Source organism: Carassius auratus, chromosome 20, assembly GCF_003368295.1.
Source record: "Carassius auratus strain Wakin chromosome 20, ASM336829v1, whole genome shotgun sequence".
NCBI classification, from domain to species: domain Eukaryota; kingdom Metazoa; phylum Chordata; class Actinopteri; order Cypriniformes; family Cyprinidae; genus Carassius; species Carassius auratus.
This window is the reverse complement of record NC_039262.1, coordinates 28,257,771-28,283,778: the sequence shown is the minus strand read 5'-3', so window position 1 is coordinate 28,283,778 and position 26,008 is coordinate 28,257,771. Positions and strand designations below refer to the sequence as shown.

The following is a 26,008-nucleotide window of genomic DNA, read 5'->3' as shown; positions in this document are numbered from 1 at the left end:
GCAGTCAAACACTTCCTGAAACAGAGCAAAACACACACAAGACTGCTTTCACTCCTAATACTGTCGTTTTATCTCATTCTGAAGTCTTTCTCAGGTTAATAAATCACACAACACCACGTTTTGACAGCAGGATTTAGGGGTTTTTTGCCCATAAGCATGTTCACCATCTAATCAGAATACACTTACTGCTGTGTCTGAAATGTTTGTGAAATAGTACACATTTTGCAACATTGAAGTGTTGACTGAACATTGATGTTGCTTGACATGTACGGTACAGTGCATTATGGGATATGATATCACAGGCAGTGTGCTCTGTTGTGAACGCGCATACACCAGACACAGTATAACTCATAGAGTCAAAAACAGTGAGCAGTATGTGCTGTTATAATACATGGCATGTGATTATTACACTAGTATTACTATAAAAGCAGCTTATGTGTGTTTGATTAAAGTCTCCTGGTTTGATATCTTCTGCCAGTAACAAATCAGGAGTTCAGATGTGTTTGTATAAAGTTACAGATTTGAATCACTGTAGTGTCTGAAGGTGTCTGACTGAGATGTGCCTCATCTTACACCTTTATATCCTGAGACTTCTTCTCAGACATTCCTCTTCAGCTATTCGTGATTGGCAGAGCTCTGCTCGCTCTGGAGGCCTGCTTTTATCTCCTTCATCAACCAACTGTCAGATCAAACACACCCAACTCGAACGATACGCTGTTTTTACCCCTGAACGAGAGCTCAATACCGCCACTGGTCGCGTCGACTAACATTAGACGTTTAACGTCAACAAACAGGGCAGAAGAAAGATCACGACGTGACGGGAGCCACCGGATGCGCGAGCGCAGCTGCTTTTTCATCGCGTTCTCAGCCAGTAAAGCCACGACGGGCGCTCTGTGACGATCATAACCGAGCAGAATCAGCGAGAGCCCGGTCCAGCCGAGAAGGCCTGCTCGGAAGCGCTTTTCTCACCGTGTCAGCGCCGCGGATCTGCGGACAGAAGCAGGCCCGACTCCGCTCGCGAATCCCGCGCCGCTGCCGCTGCTTCGCTCTCTTCTGACAGCTCTTCTGCGCTTCCTCCTCTGCTCCCCCTGATTTTTTCTCTTCCTTTCTCTCTTCCAACAGATAAGAATCAAAATAGTGTCACACAATATGGCGGCCGTACAAGTGAGCTCCTCTCGCGAGACTCTGCGAGACGTCTCGTGCGTCGCGAGGAACGCGGCACTGTGGAGGAACGCCCACACAGAAGATTAATATTAATGAGCCCATGCTTAAATTGGGAAAGAGTTGATATGCTCTACGGAATTACGCAGAAAAATTAGCAACAAGTCTTTTGTAATGTAGATAAATAATATGATAAATTTATGTTTTGGACCAACAATATTTGCATTTACCACGGGTAAAATTACAATGAATTAATGTGCAAATTATGATTTCTATTTCAAATCATTGAGAATGTCTCCTCTTGCAGCAGTGACAGCAGAGCAAACTTGGCCACCACGGTCAAATGGGCTTTAATGATGCATAAATATAATTTTATTTGATTTTATTTTTATTCTTACATTCAAATCATCAATATTCATAAATATAATTTGTAACCCTGGACCAGAAAACCAGTCATAAGGGTCTATATATAAAGATAGTTATGCATTATTCAGGCCCACTCACATCAAGCCGGTTTTAGTGTTAGTTCTGGATTGTTGTGTGTGGGCCAGATGTGGCCTATACCAGCTGACCAACCAGATGTGCCATTTTCTGGAGACAAGCCCTGGCTTCTTCATGTCTTTGACCCCTCTTACAAATTAGTTTGTGCTCCTCTGGTTAACAGTGTATCAGTTCAGTGAGAATAATTGAATGTATATACTTTATTGGAATTATGTATGTATCTGTTATAGGGCTTTGTTATTAATTGAAATCGAATCGTAATCATGATTTGATTTGCTAATCAGAAAACCTGCGATATGTATGTGATATTACTCTGTTCCAGTGCTTATGTATGACTGCCAGCCTAACAATCAGAAATCGGGAGAGAGAGAGTCTGTGTGATAGTAGCGTCTACAGGGTGAAAACAATAGTCAGGCAAATTAATATTAATGAAAAAAGTGTAATATGAGATTACTTCGGCTATGAAAGAAAAAAAAAATGTGTTCCTGTGGCCGAGTGGTAGAGCATTTTGTTAGCAGTGCAAAAGTTTGTGGGTTTAATTCTCAGGGTACAAACATAGTGTTAAAAAAGTGTATAACATGAATGCACTGTAAGTTGATTTGGATAAAAGTGTCTGCTAAATGTAAATGGAATGACAGACCCCAAACAAAAAAGGTAATGTTAATCTTCAAGAGCTGTGTCACAACATCAAGAGCTCCCTTGTCAGTTCTGCTTTCAGTACTGGAGAGTAAAAGATACAGATTCTAGATGTTTTTATTAGTACATATACGTTATCTTGCACATTTTATCTCCCCAATAAGTTTATAATGCATGTCCTCTATTCCCAATTCAGAAGAGCTCACACACAGTCTGTGGCTCTGAATGCTTCTCATACTCACTCCTCTCTGCCGCGTCTCACGGAGGAGCAGTTTACACTCGCCGTACATACACAGCTGATTTCGTAATACTGGTTTATACTCGGTTTACTCACACTGCAAGTCTCTACGAGCACATCTGGCAATATGAACAAGGCTTAACACATGGCTGCAACCTGTTTTAACTCATGCCTGTCTCCGTATTTAACACAAATGCAATTCAGTTTAACTGCTTTGCCCATTTCACTTGGAAGAAAATAAATATCAGCACATTTTCCACTTGTTCTTAAAATCATATACTTAAAGTCTGTGTGAACCAGAAGTTGCTGCCGACTTTATTTCAATGTAGTGACGTATTTCCAGCTGAATCAGAATATTGAATAGAGGGCATGGTTTTATTTTTGTGCTCCTCCTGTCTGTCTCTAACTCAGATGCTGTGTCCCAAAGTTGAGTGTACACACTTCGAAGGCCACGGACATCGAAGACCAGGCCTCTGAAGTGCACAAGGGAAGCTCAGAGTGACAATCCTGCCAGGATAGGTGGAGCCAAAATTGCTTATTTTTGTTTTTATGTTTTACGTTATAATGGAGGAGACAGTGATATACCTCAGGCTTAGCCAAGACCGTGGCTAATATACCTCAGTGTGTTCACTGCTATGCGTGTGTGCACTTTGGATGGGTTAAACGCAGAGCACAAATTATAAATATGGGTCACCATACTTGGCTGAATGTCATGTCACCATTTTCTTAATATTCCGACAAAATGTTGATTCTCACCTTAACCCCTTAGAAAATCTGTGGGGTATTGTGAAGAGGAAGATGACAGACCCAAAAATGCAGAAGAGCTGAAGGACACTATCAGAGCAACCTGGGCTCTCATAACACCTGAGCAGTGCCACAGACTGATCCACTCCATGCCACGCCGCATTACTGCAGTCATTCAGGGGAAAGGAGACACAACTAAGTATTGAGTGCTGTACATGATTATACTTTTCATGTTCATACTCTTCATTTCGCCAAGATTTCTAAAAATCCTTTTATTTGTATTGGTCTTAAGTTATATTCAAATTTTCTGAATTTGGGATTTTCCTTAGTTGTCAGTTATAATCATCAAAACTAAAAGAAGTAAACATTTGAAATATATCAGTCTGTGTGTAATGAATGAATATAATATACAAGTTGCACCTTTTGAATGGAATTGAAAGTGAAATAAATAACGTTTTTGATGATATTCTAATTATATGACCAGCACCTGTAGAATATGACAGATAATATTTTTATTTAAAGGACAGTTCAGCCAAAGACGAAAGTTCTGTAATAATTTACTCTCCCTTATGTTGTTCCAGGTTTGGAATTTTCATTTTTGGGTGAACTGTCCCTTTAGCTAAGGTTTTAAATATGACTAGTATTTTTTCCCCAATATAGTATTAGTAGTTACTAAAAGTAGTTTACTAAAGTACCTTAATATTTCTTCTACTAATTACTTTGTCATAGCCCTAAACAATTGATCTTTTTCTTCTTTCCCTAAATCAGACCAGACCCCTGTACTGCAGGATGAAGCTGAATGTGCCAGCGCTGGACAGGTGTTTAATGGTTTTGAGCTGAGCAGCAAGGCCCTGACAGTGCTGCTGGATCTTCTGGGAAGTGAACGCCAACAGTGATGGGTGCCACAATCCAGACCCTGGTGTGGTGTTTCTCTTCTGTCTGCCAGTGGTACATCATATAGTGTGGTGTCCAGAGTGTTTGACATGTGCCTCAGTCCACTGTCACCACATTGTCCTCCGAGTCTCTGACGAGTTGCTTGCCATTCACCAACAGTTAAACCTCCTGAATACCCCAGAACACATGGAGGCAGGGCTAGGCTCAAACTGATGTTGTTGTTGTTGTTGTTTTTTGTTAAACCTAAGCTATGTTGTAAATGGTTGTAAAAAGTACTTTCTGTTATGTATAGAACAATTTATTTTAATGTGTAAAAAAAATTTACAGGACAAAAAAATAAACAGAATGTCTTGTGAAAAAATTTACATAATTCTCTTTTATTTACACATGTGAATATGCTAAACAAATAAATTACATAAAAATTGATAATGTATACAACTTATACATTTTATTTTTAACTTTAAAAAAAAACTACAGAAATTAGTTTCTTTGACGATATGACATTTAAAAAAGATATTGCAAAAACTGTAATGTAGCCATTTTTCCCAATGTTTTCTCTTGGCTAATGGAGAATGGCTAATGGTCTCTCTCCTCTGTTTCTCTCTGGAGTTTGATGTCCTCCTTGAGCAGCTCCCCCAGCTTCCACTTCCACTTCCCTCACCTGTCCCAGGACACTGTCCCAGGACACTTGCTCCCTCGTCTGTCCCAGGACACTGTCCCAGGACACTCACTTCTCTCCTGTCCCAGAACACTCACTCCCTCACCTGTCCCAGGACACTGTCCCGGGACACTCGCTCCCTCACCTGTCCCAGGACACTGTCCCGGGACACTCGCTCCCTCACCTGTCCCAGGACACTGTCCCGGGACACTCACTCCCTCACCTGTCCCAGGACACTGTCCCGGGACACTCACTCCCTCACCTGTCCCAGGACACTGTCCCAGGACACACACTCCCTCACCTGTCCCAGGACACTGTCCCGGGACACTCGCTCCCTCACCTCTCCCAGGACACTCGCTCCTTCACCTGTCCCAGGACACTTGCTTCCTCACCTGTCACAGGACACTGTCCCAGGACACTTGCTCCCTCACCTGTCCCAGGGCACTCGCTCCCTCACCTGTCCCAGGACACTGTCCCAGGACACTCGCTCCCTCACCTGTCCCAGGACACTTGCTTCCTCACCTGTCACAGGACACTGTCCCAGGACACTCACTCCCTCGCCTGTCCCAGGACCCTCGCTTCCTCACCTGTCCCAGGACACTCGCTCCCTCATCTGTCCCAGGACACTCGCTCCCTCACCTGTCCCAGGACACTCGCTCCCTCATCTGTCCCAGGACACTCGCTCCCTCACCTGGCCCAGGAGACTGTCCCAGGACACTCGCTCCCTCACCTGTCCCAGGACACTCGCTTCCTCACCTGTCCCAGGACACTCGCTCCCTCATCTGTCCCAGGACACTCGCTCCCTCACCTGGCCCAGGAGACTGTCCCAGGACACTCGCTCCCTCATCTGTCCCAGGACACTCGCTCCCTCACCTGGCCCAGGAGACTGTCCCAGGACACTCGCTCCCTCACCTGTCCCAGGACACTCGCTTCCTCACCTGTCCCAGGACACTCGCTCCCTCATCTGTCCCAGGACACTCGCTCCCTCACCTGGCCCAGGAGACTGTCCCAGGACACTCGCTCCCTCACCTGTCCCAGGACACTCGCTTCCTCACCTGTCCCAGGACACTCGCTCCCTCACCTGTCCCAGGACACTCGCTCCCTCACCTGTCACAGGACACTCGCTCCCTCACCTGTCCCAGGACACTGTCCCAGGACACTCGCTCTCTCACCTGGCCCAGGAGACTGTCCCAGGACACTCGCTCCCTCACCTGTCCCAGGACACTCGCTCCCTCACCTGTCCCAGGACACTCGCTCCCTCACCTGTCACAGGACACTCGCTCCCTCACCTGTCCCAGGACACTGTCCCAGGACACTCGCTCCCTCACCTGGCCCAGGAGACTGTCCCAGGACACTCGCTCCCTCACCTGTCCCAGGATTGGATGACGAGTAATTTCTTACTGCTAAATTCAGAAAAAACAGAGGTGTTAATCATAGGGCCTAAAAACTCTACTTGTAATAACCTAGAACACTGTCTAAGACTTGATGGTTGCTCTGTCAATTCTTCGTCATCAGTTAGGAACCTAGGTGTGCTACTTGATCGCAATCTTTCCTTAGAAAGCCACGTTTCTAGCATTTGTAAAACTGCATTTTTCCATCTCAAAAATATATCTAAATTACGGCCTATGCTCTCAATGTCAAATGCAGAAATGTTAATCCATGCATTTATGACTTCAAGGTTAGACTATTGTAATGCTTTATTGGGTGGTTGTTCTGCACGCTTGGTAAACAAACTACAGCTAGTCCAAAATGCAGCAGCAAGAGTTCTTACTAGAACCAGGAAGTATGACCATATTAGCCCGGTCCTGTCCACACTGCACTGGCTCCCTATCAAACATCGTATAGATTTTAAAATATTGCTTATTACTTATAAAGCCCTGAATGGTTTAGCACCTCAGTATTTGAATGAGCTCCTTTTACATTATACTCCTCTACGTCCGCTACGTTCTCAAAACTCAGGCAATTTGATAATACCTAGAATATCAAAATCAACTGCGGGCGGCAGATCCTTTTCCTATTTGGCGCCTAAACTCTGGAATAACCTACCTAACATTGTTCGGGAGGCAGACACACTCTTGCAGTTTAAATCTAGATTAAAGACCCATCTCTTTAACCTGGCATACACATAACATACTAATATGCTTTTAATATCCAAATCCGTTAAAGGATTTTTAGCCTGCATTAATTAGGTAAACCGGAACCAGGAACACTTCCCATAACACCCAATGTACTTGCTACATCATTAGAAGAATGGCATCTACGCTAATATTTGTCTGTTTCTCTCTTATTCCGAGGTCACTGTAGCCACCAGATTCAGTCTGTATCCGGATCAGAGGGTCACTGCAGTCACCCGGATCCAGTACGTATCCAGACCAGATGGTGGATCAGAACCTAGAAAGGACCTCTACAGCCCTGAAAGACAGCGGAGATCAGGACAACTAGATTCCCAGATACAGAAAAGACCTAGTCTCAGACGACCACCAGGACAAGACCACAGAAAACAGATGACTCTTCTGCACAATCTGACTTTGCTGCAGCCTTGAATTGAACTGCTAAACTTCTTATTTTCTCCATTCTGTCACCGATGGAGTTTTGGTTCCTTGCTGCTGTCACCTCTGTATGAATGTTGTTCAGTTGCTTTGACGCAATGTATTTTGTTTAAAGCGATATATAAATAAAGGTGACTTGACTTACTTGACCTGACCTGGAGCTGTGTGAAGTCCCTTCATGCTTCAAATGCTCCACCATCATCCCCATCCCAAAGAAATCCAAAATTACAGGACTAAATTACTAGTCATTTGAATTTGAAAAACTGGTGCCTACAGAGCAAACAGGTCTGTGGACAAGGCAGTAAACATTGGACTGCATTATGTTCTACAAAACACCTAAACAGACTGGGGACTTATGTAAGGATCCTGTTTGTGGACTTCAGCTCGGCCTTTAACACGATCATCCCAAACCTCCTCATGCCCAAACTAACTCGGCTCTCAGTGCCCACCTCCGTCTGTCAGTGGATCAACAGCTTCCTGACAGACAGGCAGCAGCTAGTGAGGCTGGGAAAATACACATCCAGCACCCGTACAATCAGCACCGGAGCTCCCCAGGGCTGCGTTCTCTCCCCACTGCTCTTCTCCCTGTACACTAATGATTGCACGTCTAAAGACCCCTCTGTCAAGCTCCTGAAGTATGCAGACAACACTACACTCATCGGCCTCATTCAGGACAGTGACGAATCTGCATTTAAGACAGGAGGTTAAAGAGCTGGCTGTCTGGTGTACTCCCAACAACCTGGAGCTTAACACGCTCAAAACAGTGGAGATGATCGTGAACTTCAGGAGAAACCCCCCCTACACTCTCCCAATTCACCATCATGAACAGCACTGTGACTGCAGTGGACTCATTCAGGATCCTGGGCACCACTATCTCTCAGGACCTGAAGTGGGACATTCACATTGGCTCCATTGTGAAAAAGGCCCAGCAGAGGACCTTCCTTTGCCAGCTGCGCAAGATTAACCTGCCACAGGAGCTGCTGAAACAGTTCTACTCCACCATCATCGAATCTGTCCTCTGCACTCCTATAACTTGTCTGGTTCAGCTCAGCTTCAGAAGGCTACAGAGGGTAGTCCGGACTGCAGAGAGAATCATCGGTACAACCCTCCCTTCTATTCAAGAACTGTACTTATCCAGAGTGAGCAAAAGGTCCAGTAAAATCACTCTGGACCCCTCACATCCAGCACACTCCCTCTTTGAACTGTTTCCATCTGGTCGACGCTACAGAGCTCTGAACACCAGAACGACCAGACACAGGAACAGTTTCTCCCTCAGGCAATCCATCTAATGAACACTTGATAATAACTGTGGAACACACTATACTATTATATACACATACACTTATTTATCTAACACACAGAATTAGTGTACACTTAAATTTTGCTCATAATATACCTGTACATACATAAATGCTTTTTAAAAAAAAAATAATATCTGCTATTATATTACAAATACATCCGAAAATGGTTCTCTCCTTCATTCACCTTAAGTGAATGTAGCCTTGGCCAGGAGGGGTTGATCAGGAACAGCCAAGCCTGCCATCCTTTCCCCCTACAGTCATGCAGCAGGTCTTGGTATTTGGTGCTCTTTCTTTCAAAGGCCTGTTCACACCCCTCTTCCCATGGGACTGTAAGTTCTATGAGGATGATCTTTTTTCCCTCTTCAAACCAGAGTACCACATCCGGCCTCATTGTAAATTTGTATATTGTCATTCCTTACCTACTTATTTGTATTTTTTTTCCTGTCGCTGTCATTCTGTTGCACTGCAGAGTTTCTGTCACAAAAACAAATTCCTCGTATGTGTAAACATACCTGGCAATAAAGCTCATTCTGATTCTGATTAATCTCCCAGAACCTCAGTCAATGGTCTAACACACTTTGTAGGATGCCAGAGTAAAAACATTTACGATTATAATAGCCTGCCGAGCTATCAGGTGGACATAAAATATCAATGTCGGTCGATAGCCCCACCACATTGTGGAAAACCCAATGCTCAGAAAAACAACAACTTTGAATCTATATTCAGAAGAGGCTTGACTGACATGTTTTGCTATCATGTAGGCAGTGGATGAAACAAATTACAAATGAATGTGAAATGGACCAAGTTCCAAGTTTGCAGCAAACTTCCAGATAGATACTGAAAATGTGATCTTGCACTTCACTTCACTTGACTTCAGAGCCTGATGACTTTTTACAGATGTGGCCTGCCCAGAGCACTCAGACTTCAATGACCCTAAATACAGCCAAGACAATAGATTAGATTAGATTTTACTTTATTGCCATTGCACATGTGGGTACAAGACAATATAAGAGTGGCTTAGGGATGACTCTGAGAATGACCTTGAGTGACAGAGTCAGAGCCCATATTTAAATCCAATCTTACAGTTTTATATAATCTGTAAGTCGAGGAGTGTAAACGTATTACGTCATAAATAAATGCTCTATGAATGTAGACACGACTACAACATACTGATTTCAGTATTATACCATTTTTTTTAAATGTCATGTAAACAAACTAAAAAATAATAATTTGAGCAGACAATCAAGTTTGGGCCACAGTCATCTGCGGCGTAAACGCAGCTTTGATTTCTCACAGATGCGCCTCTTCTGGTGGCATATTAAATTGCGGAGCCATTTAAAGCTTTTTCCACAAAAAGAACAAGAATACAGTCTCACATATGCATGACTTTTCAAATGTAAATCTAAGTGTGATGAGAGTTTTAGGATTTCTCTTTTACTCTTAACACAATTAAATGGTCTTCCTCCCGAATGCATATCCAAGTGTTTTCTGTAATTGCTTATTTTTCGAAACCCCTTGTCACACTCAGAACACTGGAATTTCTCTCCAGAATGAGTTAGCAAATGACGTTTCAGGTCCGTGTGATATGTGAAACTCTTCTCACACCGAAGGCATCTGTAAGGCCTCTCTTTAGTGTGAACCCTTGTGTGAATGTCAAGGTTTCCTTTAACTGTGAAACTCTTTCCACATTGAGTGCAGCTGAAAGGCTTCTCTCCAGTGTGAATTCTTAAATGAACCTCAAGGTTTGCATTGTTTTTGAAAGACTTCCCACAGTAATGGCACATAAAAGCCTTCTCTCCGATGTGAGTTACTACATGGTTCTTAAGATCATTTCTGTCTGTGAAACTCCTTCCACACTGATGGCATACAAAACGGATCTCTCTCGAGTGAATCCTCATGTGGTCTTTAAGGGTTACCGTAAATCGGAAACACTTTCCACACTGACTACATACAAATGGCTTCTCTCCTGTGTGAGTGGTCACATGGTTATTAAGGGTTCCTTTATGTGTAAAACTCCTTCCACATTGAGGGCATGTGAAAGGCTTCTCTCCAGTGTGAATTCTTATGTGGATTTTAAGGCTTGTTTGCTGAGTAAAAGTTTTTCCACACTGTTGGCAGGAGAATGGGCTCTCTCTAGTGTGCACTCGCAAGTGGACTTTCAAGTTTCCTTTTCGAATGAAACTTTTTCCACAATGTTGGCAGGTGAAAGGGTTCTCTCCAGTGTGAATTTTCATGTGATCTTTAAGACTTCCTTTCTGAGTGAAACTTTTTCCACACTGTTGGCAGGAGAATGGGGTCTCTTTAGAGTGAATTCTCATGTGGACTTTCAGGTTTCCTTTTTGAGTGAAACTTTTTCCACATTGTTGACAGATAAAAGGACTCTCTCCAGTGTGAACTCTTGTGTGGGATTTAAGACTACCTTTCTGAACAAAACTTTTCCCACACTGCTGGCAGGTGAATGGGCTCTCTCTAGTGTGAATTTTCATGTGGACAGTCAGGTTTCCTTTTCGAATGAAACTTTTTCCACAATGTTGGCAGGTGAAAGGGTTCTCTCCAGTGTGAACTCTCATGTGATCTTTGAGACTTCCTTTCGAGGTGTAACTCTTCCCACACTGCTGGCAGGAGAATGGCTTGTCTCCTATGTGAATTCTCATGTTGACATCAAGGTTTCCATGTTGATCGAAATGACCACTAGTTGGACTAGTCGTTTGAGCTCTATTTCGTGACAAAGTATTTTCGTTCTGTGAGCAACTTAAAGATTTTTCTCCTGTTATTAATGAATGATGTTGATACTTAATTTCCCTTTTATTCAGTTCTTGACCCTCCTCCTTCAGCACCCTCAGCCCTAAGCAGAAAAATAAAGTTTAATGTGTTTAATGGCACAAAGCAACACACATAAAAACATTTAGATATATGTGGATAAAGCATTAAAAAAATCAACATGCACACCACTTCTCAATATTATTAGCATATCCCAAATAATTTCAAGCTGGCAGTTATCAAATCCCTATTAAAAAAGTCTGACCCAGAATAACTGGTTGGACATAAAACAAGGGTGTCAAACTCCTGAAGGAGCACCTTGACACCTGCTCCAACACACCTACAGTATTGTTCAAAATAATAGCAGTACAATGTGACTAACCAGAATAATCAAGGTTTTTAGTATATTTTTTATTGCTACGTGGCAAACAAGTTACCAGTAGGTTCAGTAGATTGTCAGAAAACAAACAAGACCCAGCATTCATGATATGCACGCTCTTAAGGCTGTGCAATTGGGCAATTAGTTGAAAGGGGTGTGTTCAAAAAAATAGCAGTGTCTACCTTTGACTGTACAAACTCAAAACTATTTTGTACAAACATTTTTTTTTTCTGGGATTTAGCAATCCTGTGAATCACTAAACTAATATTTAGTTGTATGACCACAGTTTTTTAAAACTGCTTGACATCTGTGTGGCATGGAGTCAACCAACTTGTGGCACCTCTCAGCTGTTATTCCACTCCATGATTCTTTAACAACATTCCACAATTCATTCACATTTCTTGGTTTTGCTTCAGAAACAGCATTTTTGATATCACCCCACAAGTTCTCAATTGGATTAAGGTCTGGAGATTGGGCTGGCCACTCCATAACATTAATTTTGTTGGTTTGGAACCAAGACTTTGCCCGTTTACTAGTGTGTTTTGGGTCATTGTCTTGTTGAAACTACCATTTCAAGGGCATGTCCTCTTCAGCATAGGGCAACATGACCTCTTCAAGTATTTTAACATATGCAAACTGATCCATGATCCCTGGTATGCGATAAATAGGCCCAACACCATAGTAGGAGAAACATGCCCATATCATGATGCTTGCACCTCCATGCTTCACTGTCTTCACTGTGTACTGTGGCTTGAATTCAGAGTTTGGGGGTCGTCTCACAAACTGAACAGCCTATCATTTTTTGCACCTCTTTATAGGTTTTCCCCTCTCTAATCAACTTTTTAATCAAAGTACGCTGTTCTTCTGAACAATGTCTTGAACGACCCATTTTCCTCAGCTTTCAAATGCATGTTCAACAAGTGTTGGCTTCATCCTTAAATAGGGGCCACCTGATTCACACCTGTTTCTTCACAAAATTGATGACCTCAGTGATTGAATGCCACACTGCTATTTTTTTGAACACATCCCTTTCAACTAATTCAACTAATTGCCCAATTGCACAGCCTTAAGAGCGTGCATATCATGAATGCTGGGTCTCATTTGTTTTCTGAGAATCTACTGAACCTACTGGTAACTTGTTTGCCACGTAGCAATAAAAAATATACGAAAAACCTTGATTATTCTGGTTAGTCACATTGTACTGCTATTATTTTGAACAATACTGTACCTTTAGATAAAATCAGCCTTTATATAGAATTGTCGTCTATATTCAGTTTTTCAGAGAAACAGCAGTCCCAGAATTTTGGTCAGGATTTAAGCACATCGAACTGTCACATTTGAAAATTACTTTGTACACGTAAAAAAAACAAAAAAAAACTTGAGCGCACAGGTGCGAGTAACCCAATCAGGCCTGGTTCTACCATGTACTAGAGGGTGCACATTTAGCAGAATCTAATAACAGCACATTGCTAAAAAAGATTTAGCAAACATTTTATTTCAGCTGTCATGTGGGTAGGTAGGATGTGGTAGGTGGCAGTAAATGCCTTTATGGCTTTACTCACACTAGGGATGGGCGATGTGACAATATTATTGTTTATCGACTATGTCTCGTAAGTATCGTGATGTTGATGTCAACAGTCAGGTATAGGACAATTATTGACATTATCAGTAAATAAATGACCAATGATAGTATGGTATAGTATGTTGCAAAAAAATATTTTACATATTCCCATAGTCACCATACAGTCCTTTGGCATGCAAGAATGAAGAACGTGCACGGTTTTCTGTTTTCACACACACGAAGCACATGCAAGCCGCCTCTTATATACATGAACACTGGACTGATCTGGACTGCTGCCAGTCATTAATGTAAAAGAACAAAAGAAAAGAAAATCCCTCAATGATCTTGACTGAATCATTTTTGTAACCTCACTTTAAAATTAATTTGCCTGTTATTCAGGACTGACTACTGTAATGGCAACGTGCATCTGTATATGTGATTATTTTGGAGATGCGTTCCAATATAATTTATCCTTATTCAGGGTATAGGCCTATTCTACTTTGATCTGCAGTTTAATAAAAGTTTAACAGAAAAAAGCAGCACTACATGTGTTTCTGAATATTTATTTAAATAGACTGTATAATGATGAAAAACCACAAGCATGACTGGTATAATTCAAATATGCAAATTCCTTCAGCGCACATTTCAGTGCAATATTCAACTAGATGTTTTTAATTTAAGACGAACTTTTATTCATCCAACAATGGGAAAATTTCCATGCTACAGCAGGAAAAGTAAGTGCGTATATATAGCAAATACTCAAAGATATCTGTAAAATGACAACAATAACAATAATTACTGTCAAACAAACAAATTGCACTAGATTTAAAATTATAATTGCACAGTTTCACAATTGCTATTGCAAAAAAAGTACATTATTATCATTGCAAATTAAAAAAAAAAAAATCAATACTAGCAATGTGTATTATAGTAATTGACAAATTTATTATTATGGTAAACTTGTTTACTGGGAGCAGCACTGATTGTAAAGTCTAATAGCAGTAGGGAGAAAAGACCTTCGGTATCGCTCCTTCAGACATTTAGGATGTAACAGTCTGTCACTGAAGGAGCTTCTCAGAGATGAAACTGTTTCATAAAGTGGGTGGGAATGTTGCCGCACCAGCAGATCAATCCATAGATGTCCCTTCTAATAAAATGCATTTGTATTATCTGGAAGTACTGGTTGTTGTTCACGATGATCAGTTCTGTTGATAGCATGTCCATCAAAAGTGTGCTTTCACTTTAATTGAGCGTGAGCAGCACAGCAAAAATAGACCGCGCGCCGAAACGCTGTTCACGCGACGCTCCTGCTTGACGCTCACGCGCTGCTCCTGGTCCCGGTGTGAATGCACTCATTGATTAACATGGATGCCGAAAAAAATACACGCTGCTCACGCTTGCGGTGTGAAAGAGGGGTAATAGTCACGAGCCCTCATGTACTATGGTCGGTTCACGACTTCACATTTACATATAATTAACTGAAGTATTATAATGCGTATTTGGCGTGCTGTCTGGGGAAGGGGCTCCAAGCTCGGGAATGGCCCGAACCTAGAGTACCCCCCCGTATATAAAAGTGTAAAATGAACTCTAGTGGAGGAGATGGGGCGGAAGGGGGATGCTGATAAACCGTCAATGGAGACAGGTAGGCAAATTCAGCTGTATTTATACCCTAAGGTTGATTATCTTGAGTGGTTCCACCTGTGCTAATTAGGTTAAGTATCTGACGTGCTTCTCCCGAAACTTGTTATGAAACTACATTTCACGAGTTCACACTAACATATAATTAACTGAAGTATTATAATGCATATTTGGTGTGCTGTCCGGGGAAGGGGCTCCGAGCTCGGGAATGGCCCGAACCTAGAGTACCCCCCAAAAAGCTAAAGAGCAGAGGACAGCCGCCGAACTAAAGTCCCCCCCCCCCCCCCGACAAATGAGTGCAATGTTTGGCGGGCTGGCATCTTGAGAAAGGGTCTGAATGTTTGTCCAGTGGGCCCGTGATGGCGGCTCACTGTACCTGGACTGACAGGCCCTGCTGGCCTGCAACGGGGAGCAATTGTAATTTGGAGCGACTGATCAGGCGGGTTTGTGCCTTTCTCCGCTGTGAGACCATTGCTCGCTGGACAGAAAGAGAAAACAGGAAAGAGATAAAATGAGAGCTTGACCGGGAGATTTTCTCACACTGCGTCCGCTGTGAGACCCAATACTCACTGGATGGAAGAGAAAAGGTAAGTGCTCTACCGGGAAAGTTCTCACTGCGTCCGCTGTGAGACCAAATGCTCGCTGGACGGAAAGAGCAAACAGGAAAGAGGGAAATGAGAGCTTGACCGGGAGATTTTCTCACACTGCGTCCGCTGTGAGACCCAATGCTCACTGGACGAAAGAGAAAACGTAAGTGCTCTACCGGGAAAGTTCTCGCTGAGTCCGCTGTGAGACCAAATGCTCACTGGACAGAAAAAGAAAACAGGAAAGGAGAAAATGAGAGCTTGACCGGGAGATTTTCTCACACTGCGACGCTGTGGGACCCTATGCTCACTGGACAAAAGAGAAAACGTAAGAGCTCTACTGGGACAGTTCTCGTTGCAAGACCAAATGCGGGTTTATTTATTCTCCTGGGAGCAGGCGCTGCTGTGGCAGTTGGGAGATACAGAAAAGGCTCCTGCGGGAGTGGACACTGTTGCTGCAGTGGGGTGATACAGAAAAGGCTCCTGCGGGAGCAGACACTGCTGTGGTAATGGGGAGATATGGAAAAAGCTCCTGCGGGAGCAGATACTGCACTGAGGAGGTACAGGAAAGGCTCCTGCGGGGGGAGACACTGCTGCGGCAGTGAGGAGGTACAGGAAAGGCTACTTGCTTTCGGATGCCCATTTTGCATGGAGACAGAAATTACATACCCAAAATGAAAATGTTTCTGCTCATGATTCTTTCTGACTAGATACATTATCAACGTTAGTCCACGAGCTGACACTTCGATGTTTTCCCATTCAGGAATAGGAATCGTATTCCTGACATATTTTACTAAATAACTGTCACTGAAAAGATGTTTTATTGAAATATTGGTCAAATATCGAAGCCAGAGTCTTTAGACTTTCAATTCATGCACGGTTCATCCAGATCAAGTCAGAGTGAAGTTTAACGTGCTGTTGAAGTGAAACGATAATAAACTGGGGCCGTAGGCGATGCTTGCAAGCAAATGGGTTAATAGCAGTTATGTGCTATTCGATTCTAAGTGGTTTCTAAAGATATTTACTTGCCTGTTTTTCATATTACGGTCCTGAAAAGGCAACAGTAATTTTACTCCCACTTGCTATCCTTCGTCAAAACACGAGGGCAGATGCTTTGTAGATGAATTTTGAGTGATCACTAAATAAGAAGTTCCTAAATAATTTGGTCCTGAATTAAGCATTTAGCCGACGGTTTAATCCAGCGACTTAAGGTGCATTCAGGATTTTTTTTTTTTAACGCCGGTGTGAAAGGCTGAGCCGCGACGGGAAGTGAGAGGCTTGCTGTGGTGAGAACTTGGGTGTGGCCCAGGCTGGTTGGATTCCAGCTCGAGGAGAGCTCGGTCTCGGGCGGCATGATCATTGTGTCGAGCGAGGCGAGCTCGGAGCTTGCACGGTTGTCACGACTTGTGGCTTGATGAGGAGAGCAGCTGTCGCGATAACGCTTAATGCTGCTCAATGGCCGTGTTTGACTGGGTAGGAAAGATCGCGGGTCCGGCAAAGCAGCAGGTCTTATAAATCCCCGGTGAAGCTTTCTTCGTTAGTACGAAAAATGGGTCCGTGGTAAGGTGACAGACGAAGCGAACCAGCATGCTGATAAACCGTCAATGGAGACAGGTAGGCTGATTCAGCTGTATTTATACCCTAAGGTTGATTATCTTGAGTGGTTCCACCTGTGCTAATTAGGTTAAGTATCTGACGTGCTTCTCTCGAACCTTGTTATGAAACTACATTTTGTGAGGTAATCCAGTAACCAGGTAGAAAGGCTATGGTTCACCCCATGAACTACAACTGATCCCTCAGAAGCGCAGGTTGGACAGTATTAAAAGCACTTCATAAGTCAAAATACATGACTCTCGATGTGCTCCTAGTCCTAACCAGGTGTGAAAGAGACATATTAAGGAGGAAGATGACAGCATCTTAATCCTGTAACTGGATGGCAGGAAAACTAAAGCGGGTCCATTGATTGGTTCACCAGAGAAAATTATTAGCAACAGCAAAGCTAAAGTTTTCTGTTAGTTTACACACAAACTAAGAAAAGTAAAACCAAACTTTTGGCAGTAATTAAGACCAAACTAACCATGGTGTGTGTTTCATGTTGGCAATGTTATCACAGCAGGGACGGGGTGGAGGTGGGGCTTAGGTAGACGATATTATCAATGTTTTTAGAGGCGATTATCAACAAGATATATCTGACACCACACATTGCAAGATGGCGCCACTGAGTTTGGATGATGTCCAGGTCGCTCCGCTTAGATTATGTTTTTATTTACTTTTGTACTCTCTTTTGTTCTCTCTTTTTACATGCATATCATCTGCACTGGTCACTTTCTACAAAGGAACACTTTTGGACATTGGACACCACTTCATTTACCTGTTTCAGGACACTTTATCCTCCAACTCATCGTGGCCATCTGAGATTATCCAGAACGCCGAGATGAACAATGGCCACTTGAATAACCACGTGAGGGGACGGATCAAGAAACACTGTGGGAAACGCACTGGGATTCGCAACGGACTAAGAAAAAGAGCACAAAGCCCTCCTCTGCCAAGCATTCGGTTTGCCAATGTCCAATCTCTCGAGAATAAGTGATGATCTTAGAGCCAGGATAAGTTTCCAACAGGACATTAGGGACTGTAACATCCTTTGTTTGTCTGAAACATGGCTCAAATCTTCTGTCCCAGACCATGCTCTAATGGCATCTGATAACATCTCAGTTTTACTGATGGACAGATCAGCTGAGGCAGGTAAATCCAAAGGTGGTGGAGTGTGCTTAATGATCAACAAGAAATGGTGTGACCCCAAGAATATCTCCACTCAGTCGCACTCTTGCTCGCCTCATCTGGAACATTAATCCATTATTTGCCATCCATTCTATCTGCCCAAGAGTTTTCATCGATCATCGTTACTGCTGTCTACATTCCACCACAGGCAGACACAAGCTTGGCTTTGTCTAAGCTTCACTTTATGCTCAGTGGTTACATTAACAAACATCCTGACGCTGCTTCTATCACCGTGGAGGATTTTAAAAAAGCCAACCTCAGGCAGGTTATGCAGAACATTTATCAACATGTATCCTGTCCAACCAGAGGACTGAATACACTGGATCATTGCTACTCTCAATTTAAGAGTGCCTACAAAGCTCACTCACTTACGGCTTTTGGCAAATCAGACCATGCCGCCAATTTCCTCACACCAGAATATAAACAAAGACTCATTCAAGATTCCCCGGTGAAGAGGGTGGTGACGCGTTGGTCCACCCACTCTAAAGCCATGCTATAGTAGGCTCTTGATGACGTAGACTGGGACATGTTCCGAGTGAGTTCCTCTGACATCAGCGAGTTCATGGATGTAGCATTAAGCTTTGTAAACACGCTAACCGAACAAGCCATGGATACAATAACTATATGGATCTTGTCAGATCAGAAATCGTGGGTGGACAGAACAATCTTTGCAGCAGTAAACAAACACACTGCTGCGTACAACGCCGGTCTCTTGCCGGGGAACATGATCGAGTACAAAACACTGTGATATGATCTCCGACAGGCAGTAAAAGCCGCCAAAGACTGATATAGGGAACTTATTGAGTCACATTTCCAGCTCAATGACTCCCAACACATGTGGTAAGGACTAAAAAACATCTGTGCCTTTGGAAACAAATCCTCTGCAGCTGTGAGAGCAGACCCGTCGCTGGCTGATGATTTAAACTCTTTCTATGGCCGCTTTCAATGCAACCGAGGCAGCCCAAGTCAATTGATTAGCGCGTCAGGAAGCGAGGACGAGGTTTGGAGGGATCTTAAGAGAAGGAACGTCAGGAAAGCAGCAGGTCCTGATGGGATTTCTGGCCATGTTCTGAGGTCCTGTGATGATCAGCTCGCTGGTTTGTTTACATCTATTTTTTATGAGTCCCTTGCTACCTCTGTGGTTCCCACCTCCTTTAAATAAATCAGTCATCATCCCTGAACCTAAGAACAATAACCCCACTTGCCTGAATGACTATCGTCCAGTTGCTCTCACTTCAACAGTCTTTCTCAAAGGTCTTTGAGAAACTTATAAAAAAAATAACATTTGCTCCTCCATCCCTGATACTTTGGACCCTCTTCAGTTTGCCTATCCCCCCAACAGATCTACTGAGAAAGCCATCTCTCATGTCCTGCACTCTTTCCTCAAGCACATTGACAGCAGCATTGGGAAACATGTAAGGCTACTATTATGACTATAGCTCAGCTTTCAATACTATAGTCCCCATCAAGCTAGCTTTCAAACTCAAGGACCTCGCCCTGAATTCTTTACTCTGCAATAGGATTCTTGATTTCCTCACTGGTAGACCTGAAGTGGTGAAAGTTGGCCAGTTCACCTCCAACTCCATCACCCTGAACATAGGAGCAACACAGGGCTGCGTCCTGAGTCCCCTGCTCTACTCTCTCTACACACATGACTGCGTGTCTTTGCACAGCTCCACATCTGTAATTAAATTTGCTGATGATACTGTGGTTCTGGGCCTCATTTCCAACAACAGTGAAGCTGCATACTTGGATGAGGTAGAGAAATTAACATCTTGGTGCCAGGACAACGGTCTCTCTCTGAATGTGAGCAAATCTAAAGAGCTGATTGTGGACTTCAGGAAGAGACAGCAGCAGCCCTATACTCCTCTTATGATCAGCGGGACAACTGTGGAGAAGATGAGCAGCTTCAGGTACCTTGGTGTAAACATCTCAGAGGAACGGACTCGGACTTCACCAGAAAAAGCCAGGCAAAGACTGTAACATCTGCGACAGCTGAGGAAAGTTGTGTGCTGTATCTCAGGGTCTGCTCTCCCCTTTCTGCTGGATATCAATACTGACATCTGGTAAGTGCTATCATAGCTTGATGGCAAAAACTGAGAGCCTTAGGAGGAGCTTCTTCCCTCAGGTCATCAGGCTGCCAAACTCAAACTCAGTCTCTTAACCTCTACATGACCTCACTTAATTTTCAATAAGATACTTAACATACTGACATTGTCACTAGCACACAACATTTTCTATATTTTTCTTTTTTACTACCTCTATTGCTGCTATGTAAATACCCTGTACAACCAAATATTTATTCTACAGCATAGTGTCCTGCACATTTTATTTTATAAGAATTTTATTCTTTTTTTATCTTACTTTTTTAATACCATATTTATATACAAATTTCTTGTTTTTCTTGTTTGTATTCTCTAATAATTCCACTGTCCATGGAGCAGACCTGACTTACAATTCACTGCTAAACATATGCTCTCCGTATAACCATGTATGGGTCCATCTTAATAAATTAGAATGTCATGGAAAAGTTTATTTATTTCAGTAATTTAAAGGGGGGGTGAAATGCTATTTCATGCATACTGAGTTTTTTACACTGTTAAAGTTGGATTCCCATGCTAAACATGAACAAAGTTTCAAAAATTAAGTTGTACGTTTGAAGGAGTATTTCTGTTCCAAAAATACTCCTTCCGGTTTGTCACAAGTTTCGGAAAGTTTTTTTTCGAGTATGGCTCTGTGTGACGTTAGATGGAGCGGAATTTCCTTATATAAATATATACAGTTTCAATACATACTACAGAGACGTCCTGCTGTAGTCGTTGCTGCTGCTGCTCTTGTTCAATTTCAGCCTCTGGATCTGATTCTGGATCATAAATAAACGCTGAATCTGACTGTTAGCTATGGTTTGTTTGGGATGATGTTTTTTTCCTCACGGTAATGTCACAGCTTCCAAACGCTCTCAACACAAAAGCCTACTGGTGCTCGTGATTCTTTAGCTCCGCCCACACGTCACGCCTCCAGCCGGTCGTGTTTTTCCGGGAAAAATCGGTACAGACTATCTTTCTCTTATAAATATAATAAAACTGAAGACTTTTTGGAGTTATGAAGGATGCAGTACTACTCTATAGGTACTCAAGATTAACAGGATATTGAGTGAAAATGAGCATTTCACCCCCCCCCCCCCCCCCCCCCAACTCAAATTGTGAAACTTGTGTATTAAATAAATTCAGTGAACATAGACTGAAGTAGTTTAAGTCTTTGGTTCTTTTAATTGTGATGATTTTGGCTCACATTTAACAAAAAAACCCAATACCTGGTAGGGGCTGCCAAATTCTACTGGAAAATGAAATCAGCATCTTCAAAAAGCTGGTCAGCAGAAGAAAGCATGAAGTGCTCAAAAATTTATTGAAACGGGTGAAGTGACTTTGATTTTCAAAAAACACAATGGACCAATACCAGCAGATGACATTGCACCCCAAATCATCACAGACTGTGGAAACTTAACACTGGACTTCAAGCTGCTTGGGCTATGAGCTTCTCCAGCCTTCCTCCAGACTCTAGTACCTTGGTTTCCAAACGAAATACAAAACTTCTCATCTGAGTAAGGGAAACAGGTCAATTTAGCTCAAATGTAATAATTTAAGATTTTAAAAGGGTCTTTACGGCCGATCACTGAGACGGCCAGCGATTCATTGAATGACCTGTATAACATCAACTCTGCAATGGATATTAATATCCAAAGTATAGTGAAAACACTATTAATTAGCACAGTAATAAGGACATCAGTTTAAGACATTAACAAGATACTTCTCTTTTCAATATGAATAAGGCTTTATTAGATAAATCTAAGACATATAAACTAATCTAACACATAAAGCACATGCACTCACACATTAAGTTACAGGAAGAGAGAAAGTTAGGAAAGAACGAGTTTAAGAGAATAAAAAAAATGTGAAATCCCAAGTTTACAGCAATACATGAAATTGCATAGACGTGAACAACCATCAATTACTTAATTAACCCATTCATTAAGTTCCTCAATGAGGTTAAAGTTATATTAGATACACAAATACAGATGTGAGTCTGGAGCAGTTACTTGCGTCTCCTGTGTAAAGGGGGTTCCCTTTGTTGTCGTTGAAAAAGGGGTTTCCCGAAGTTGCTGATTGGCTGGAAGTTCAGTAGTCGTTGAAGTGACGTCTTGAGAAGCCGGTGGTTGGGCGTTGGCTGACAATGCGGAGTTGTGGACTGGTTGAAGTTGAACAGGCAGTCAAGGTTAGACTAGAGACACGGCGTTACAAAACTTAAGTCGTGGCCTAATGGTTAGAGAGTCGGACTCTCAATCGAAAGGTTGTCAGTTTGAGTCCTGGGCCAGAAGGAATTGTGGGTGGGGGGAGTGCATGTACAATTCTCTCTCCACCTTCAATACCATGACTTAGGTGCCCTTGAGCAAGGCATCGAACCCCCAACTGCTCCCCGGGCGCCGCAGCATAAATGATGAACACTGCTCCGTGTGTGTGTTCACAGTGTGTGTGTGTGTGTGTGTGTTCACTGCTCTGTGTGTGTGTGTGTGTGTGTTCACTGCTCTGTGTGTGTGCACTTTGGATGGGTTAAATGCAGAGCACAAATTCTGAGTATGGGTCACTTAACTCAGAACACAAAACTCTCAAATGGAAAAGAAAAGAAACTAAAGTGAAAGAACAAGGTCAAAGAGTTGGTTGGTTATCTTTCTTCAGACTGTGGTGCTAGGAGTTGATTTACAACATCCTGTTGCCTTTCTGTGGAATTCGGTTCCTCATGATTCAACCACGGTCCTGATCGAATCTATAATTTGTCTGCTTTGGGTCTGATATGCTACTTCAGAGAAGAGGACTGTGGACCACAGGGCAAGTCCAGTTCTTCTTCTCCTTAGCCCAGGTAAGATGCCTCTGACGTTGTCTGTGGTTCAGGAGTGGCTTAACAAGAGGAATATGACAACTCTAGCCAAATTCCTTGACCCCAGCCTAAGTCCATTCCTTGTGAAGTTCACTCAAATTCTTCAATCAATTTTGTTCGACAATCCTCATAAGACTGTGGTTCTCTCGGTTGGTTGTGCATCTTTTTCCTCCACACTTTTCCTTCCACTCAACTTTCTGTTATAATGCTTGTTAACGTTAGGGGTGTGACGGTTCGTATATAACCATGAGACCGGCGGTTATAGCTGAACAGCGTCATTAGAACTCTATAACCGCCAAAACCGTGTCATTAAAATATTTTTTATCAAAAATTATTTTCATTTTTTAGATAGGATCATAAAATGCGCAATATATCGGAAGACATGGTTTTTACCACTTAATGAAGTTTTGTAAATCGTCAGACATGATGTTTACCACTTCATAAAATGTTGCTTTGTAGAAAACCTTTCTTAAAAACTAATTTCGTTTTGTACAAATTTTATCTTAATTTTAATAAATGTTTCATCAACCAATTGCATGTATTTTAATAAATAAAAGGCAAATATAGCAGACGATGATAACTGTCAGTTATAACCCATCCCCCCCCAGGGGATGGGTTTAAATATCACTGTCTTAATCCAGAAGCGCTTTCTACATTACGGTTTTATAGAGAGGAGAACACTTTACGTTTAACATTTTAACACGTCATGTTAATATTCTGGTTCAACTGCATGTGTTTAGCATCAGCTGTCTTAGTGCATTAAACCAGCTCTTTAAACTTCTACAAAACGGTTCACAAGCTCCTAGGGATTTGGTTTTGCTTGTCATTTGTTGAAATAAATATAAAAGTACAGCGAGTTTGTGACGGTTCTCTGAATGTGAGCCACAATCTCTGATTCTTGAAGCAAAGTTTTGCCTGAATGATGATTAGATTCATTGTTTTGGATCGCTGTTTTTAATCTGTGAAAGCACGTATAGACGGACGTGATGAGTATATGATCGATATGAATGTTCTAATCTGTAGGGGGCGCTGTCGGCCCACTTCTCATTAAAGTAAACTACACGATATTTAGACTGTGTCTGATTAGATAAAGCAGTAAATTGATGCCATAAAATCATGAGTATGTTTTCATTTAAAAGGTCAGATCTATAGTTTACATTTAAAAAAATAAAAATTTTGAAAAAAAAAAAATAAACAAACATGACACTTTTAACATGACACCAAAATATAATTATAAATGTATAAAAATAATTATATACAGGTCTTGACATCTGGCCAAAATTAGTTCAAAATTATCATCATATCGGATAAATCGGCAAAATCCAATATTGTGCATCCCTAATGACAATTATACTTTGTAGTTTAAAAGTTTCCGACAAAGAAATGGATGGACTTCTGTCAGCCTGTTGAACAAACACTTTATTTGTATAATCTACCATATGATAGCTGAAGAGGCAGCGGTTTACACGCTAATCAGGTAAACACTGTAAACCAAACTCTACGAGATGAAAAATGATCGTGCAGTGCGATGAAATAGCTTGTCTTCCCAGCAAACGATACGATGAAGAATTAACGATTGTTTAAAAAAAAAAAAAAGAAGATAATCAGTTGAGAGGTAACCATGGCAACGGATAGCGTAGCCTTCCCGAGATGCAACGCGGAGTGAAAAGATTGTGACAGAACTCTCTAAATAAACCATAAAATGGTAACATCTATAAATCATAAAACTGTCATTAGGAACAATATTATAGAATACAAATTACTGGTTATTGTCCAGCAACTATTTGATTTCTTACTAAATTAAAAGAAATAAGAAAAAACAATCTGTAAAGGTTTTTGATACAATGTGTTGCTCCATGTAAAATAAAAGGCTTTAAATATAGCACTAGTGACATTTATTTCAAAAACATCGTTCGTTTTTGTAGAAGTACACATTTTAATGAAGATGAAATGATAGAAACCAACCTGTTTGTGTCTCCGTATCTTCACGTTTGACTCTAAAAGAGTCTGCGATCCTCAAGTCTTCAGTCTCCTCTTTAACAAACCACATCTTTACACTGAACGAGGGCTTTGTGTTCGCACACTTGAGCAGAATTGAGATCAAAATAACTAACAGAAAGAAACACTTAATCCAAGCTAATTTGAAGTGATTTGATGCAGTCTCGAAAAGATACGCACCTTCTTCTGTTACCAACGTGTAACAGACTTATTAATGTCGGATAAAATCGCCTGTAAATACTACAATATAGATGGTTTACATCGATTTAAGCACGTTAGAAGTCTAAAACATAAACCTTTCTCCCAACTAGAAAGGATGCTGGAGGAGCCCGGCGCAGCCTTATGACGTCATATTACCAGATCAAAATAAAGGTCCTTTTCATACGCTGCTGCATTTTATAATCACAATATTAAGATACTGTATAAGTAGGGGTTTACATCGATGTAAACACGCTAGAAGTATAAAACATAAACCTTTCTCCCAACTAGAAAAGACGCAGGAGTAGCCCGGCCTAGTCTTATAACGTCATATCACCCGATCAAAATAAAGGTCCTTTTCATACACTGCTGCATTTTAGAATCACAATATATGCTGGTCATATAATTAGAAAATAATCAAAAAGTTGATTTATTTCACTAATTCCATTTTAAAAAAGTGAAACTTGTATATTATATTCATTCATTACATACAAA

At 41.9% G+C, this 26,008-nt stretch overlaps 2 protein-coding genes across 2 annotated transcripts in view; both read right to left on the bottom strand.

The window, feature by feature from the left end:
• LOC113037720 (TGF-beta-activated kinase 1 and MAP3K7-binding protein 2-like) overlaps positions 1 to 1,300 on the bottom strand; it is a 41,517-nt gene extending 40,217 nt beyond the window's left edge. The window contains 1 exon segment of the mRNA XM_026195064.1: positions 970 to 1,300. The gene's annotated coding sequence lies outside the window, so the exon portion shown is untranslated.
• Positions 1,301 to 8,778: 7,478 nt separating this feature from the next.
• On the bottom strand, positions 8,779 to 25,822 carry LOC113037718 (gastrula zinc finger protein XlCGF57.1-like). The gene is made up of 2 exons (XM_026195063.1): positions 25,283 to 25,822; positions 8,779 to 11,527 (listed from the first exon to the last, which is right to left on the bottom strand). Exons 1-2 carry the CDS (start codon positions 25,365 to 25,367, stop codon positions 9,942 to 9,944), a joined length of 1,671 nt encoding a protein of 556 aa, XP_026050848.1. The 5' UTR covers positions 25,368 to 25,822; the 3' UTR covers positions 8,779 to 9,941.
• Positions 25,823 to 26,008: the final 186 nt, after the last annotated feature.

Coding starts and splice junctions, on each gene's coding strand:
- LOC113037718 (XM_026195063.1), bottom strand. CDS start 25,367: ATGTGGTTTGTTAAAGAGGAGACTGAAGACTTGAGGATCGCAGACTCT. Junction 11,528..25,282: donor AGATACGGAGACACAAACAG/GTTGGTTTCTAT, acceptor TTTTCTGCTTAG/GGCTGAGGGTGCTGAAGGAG.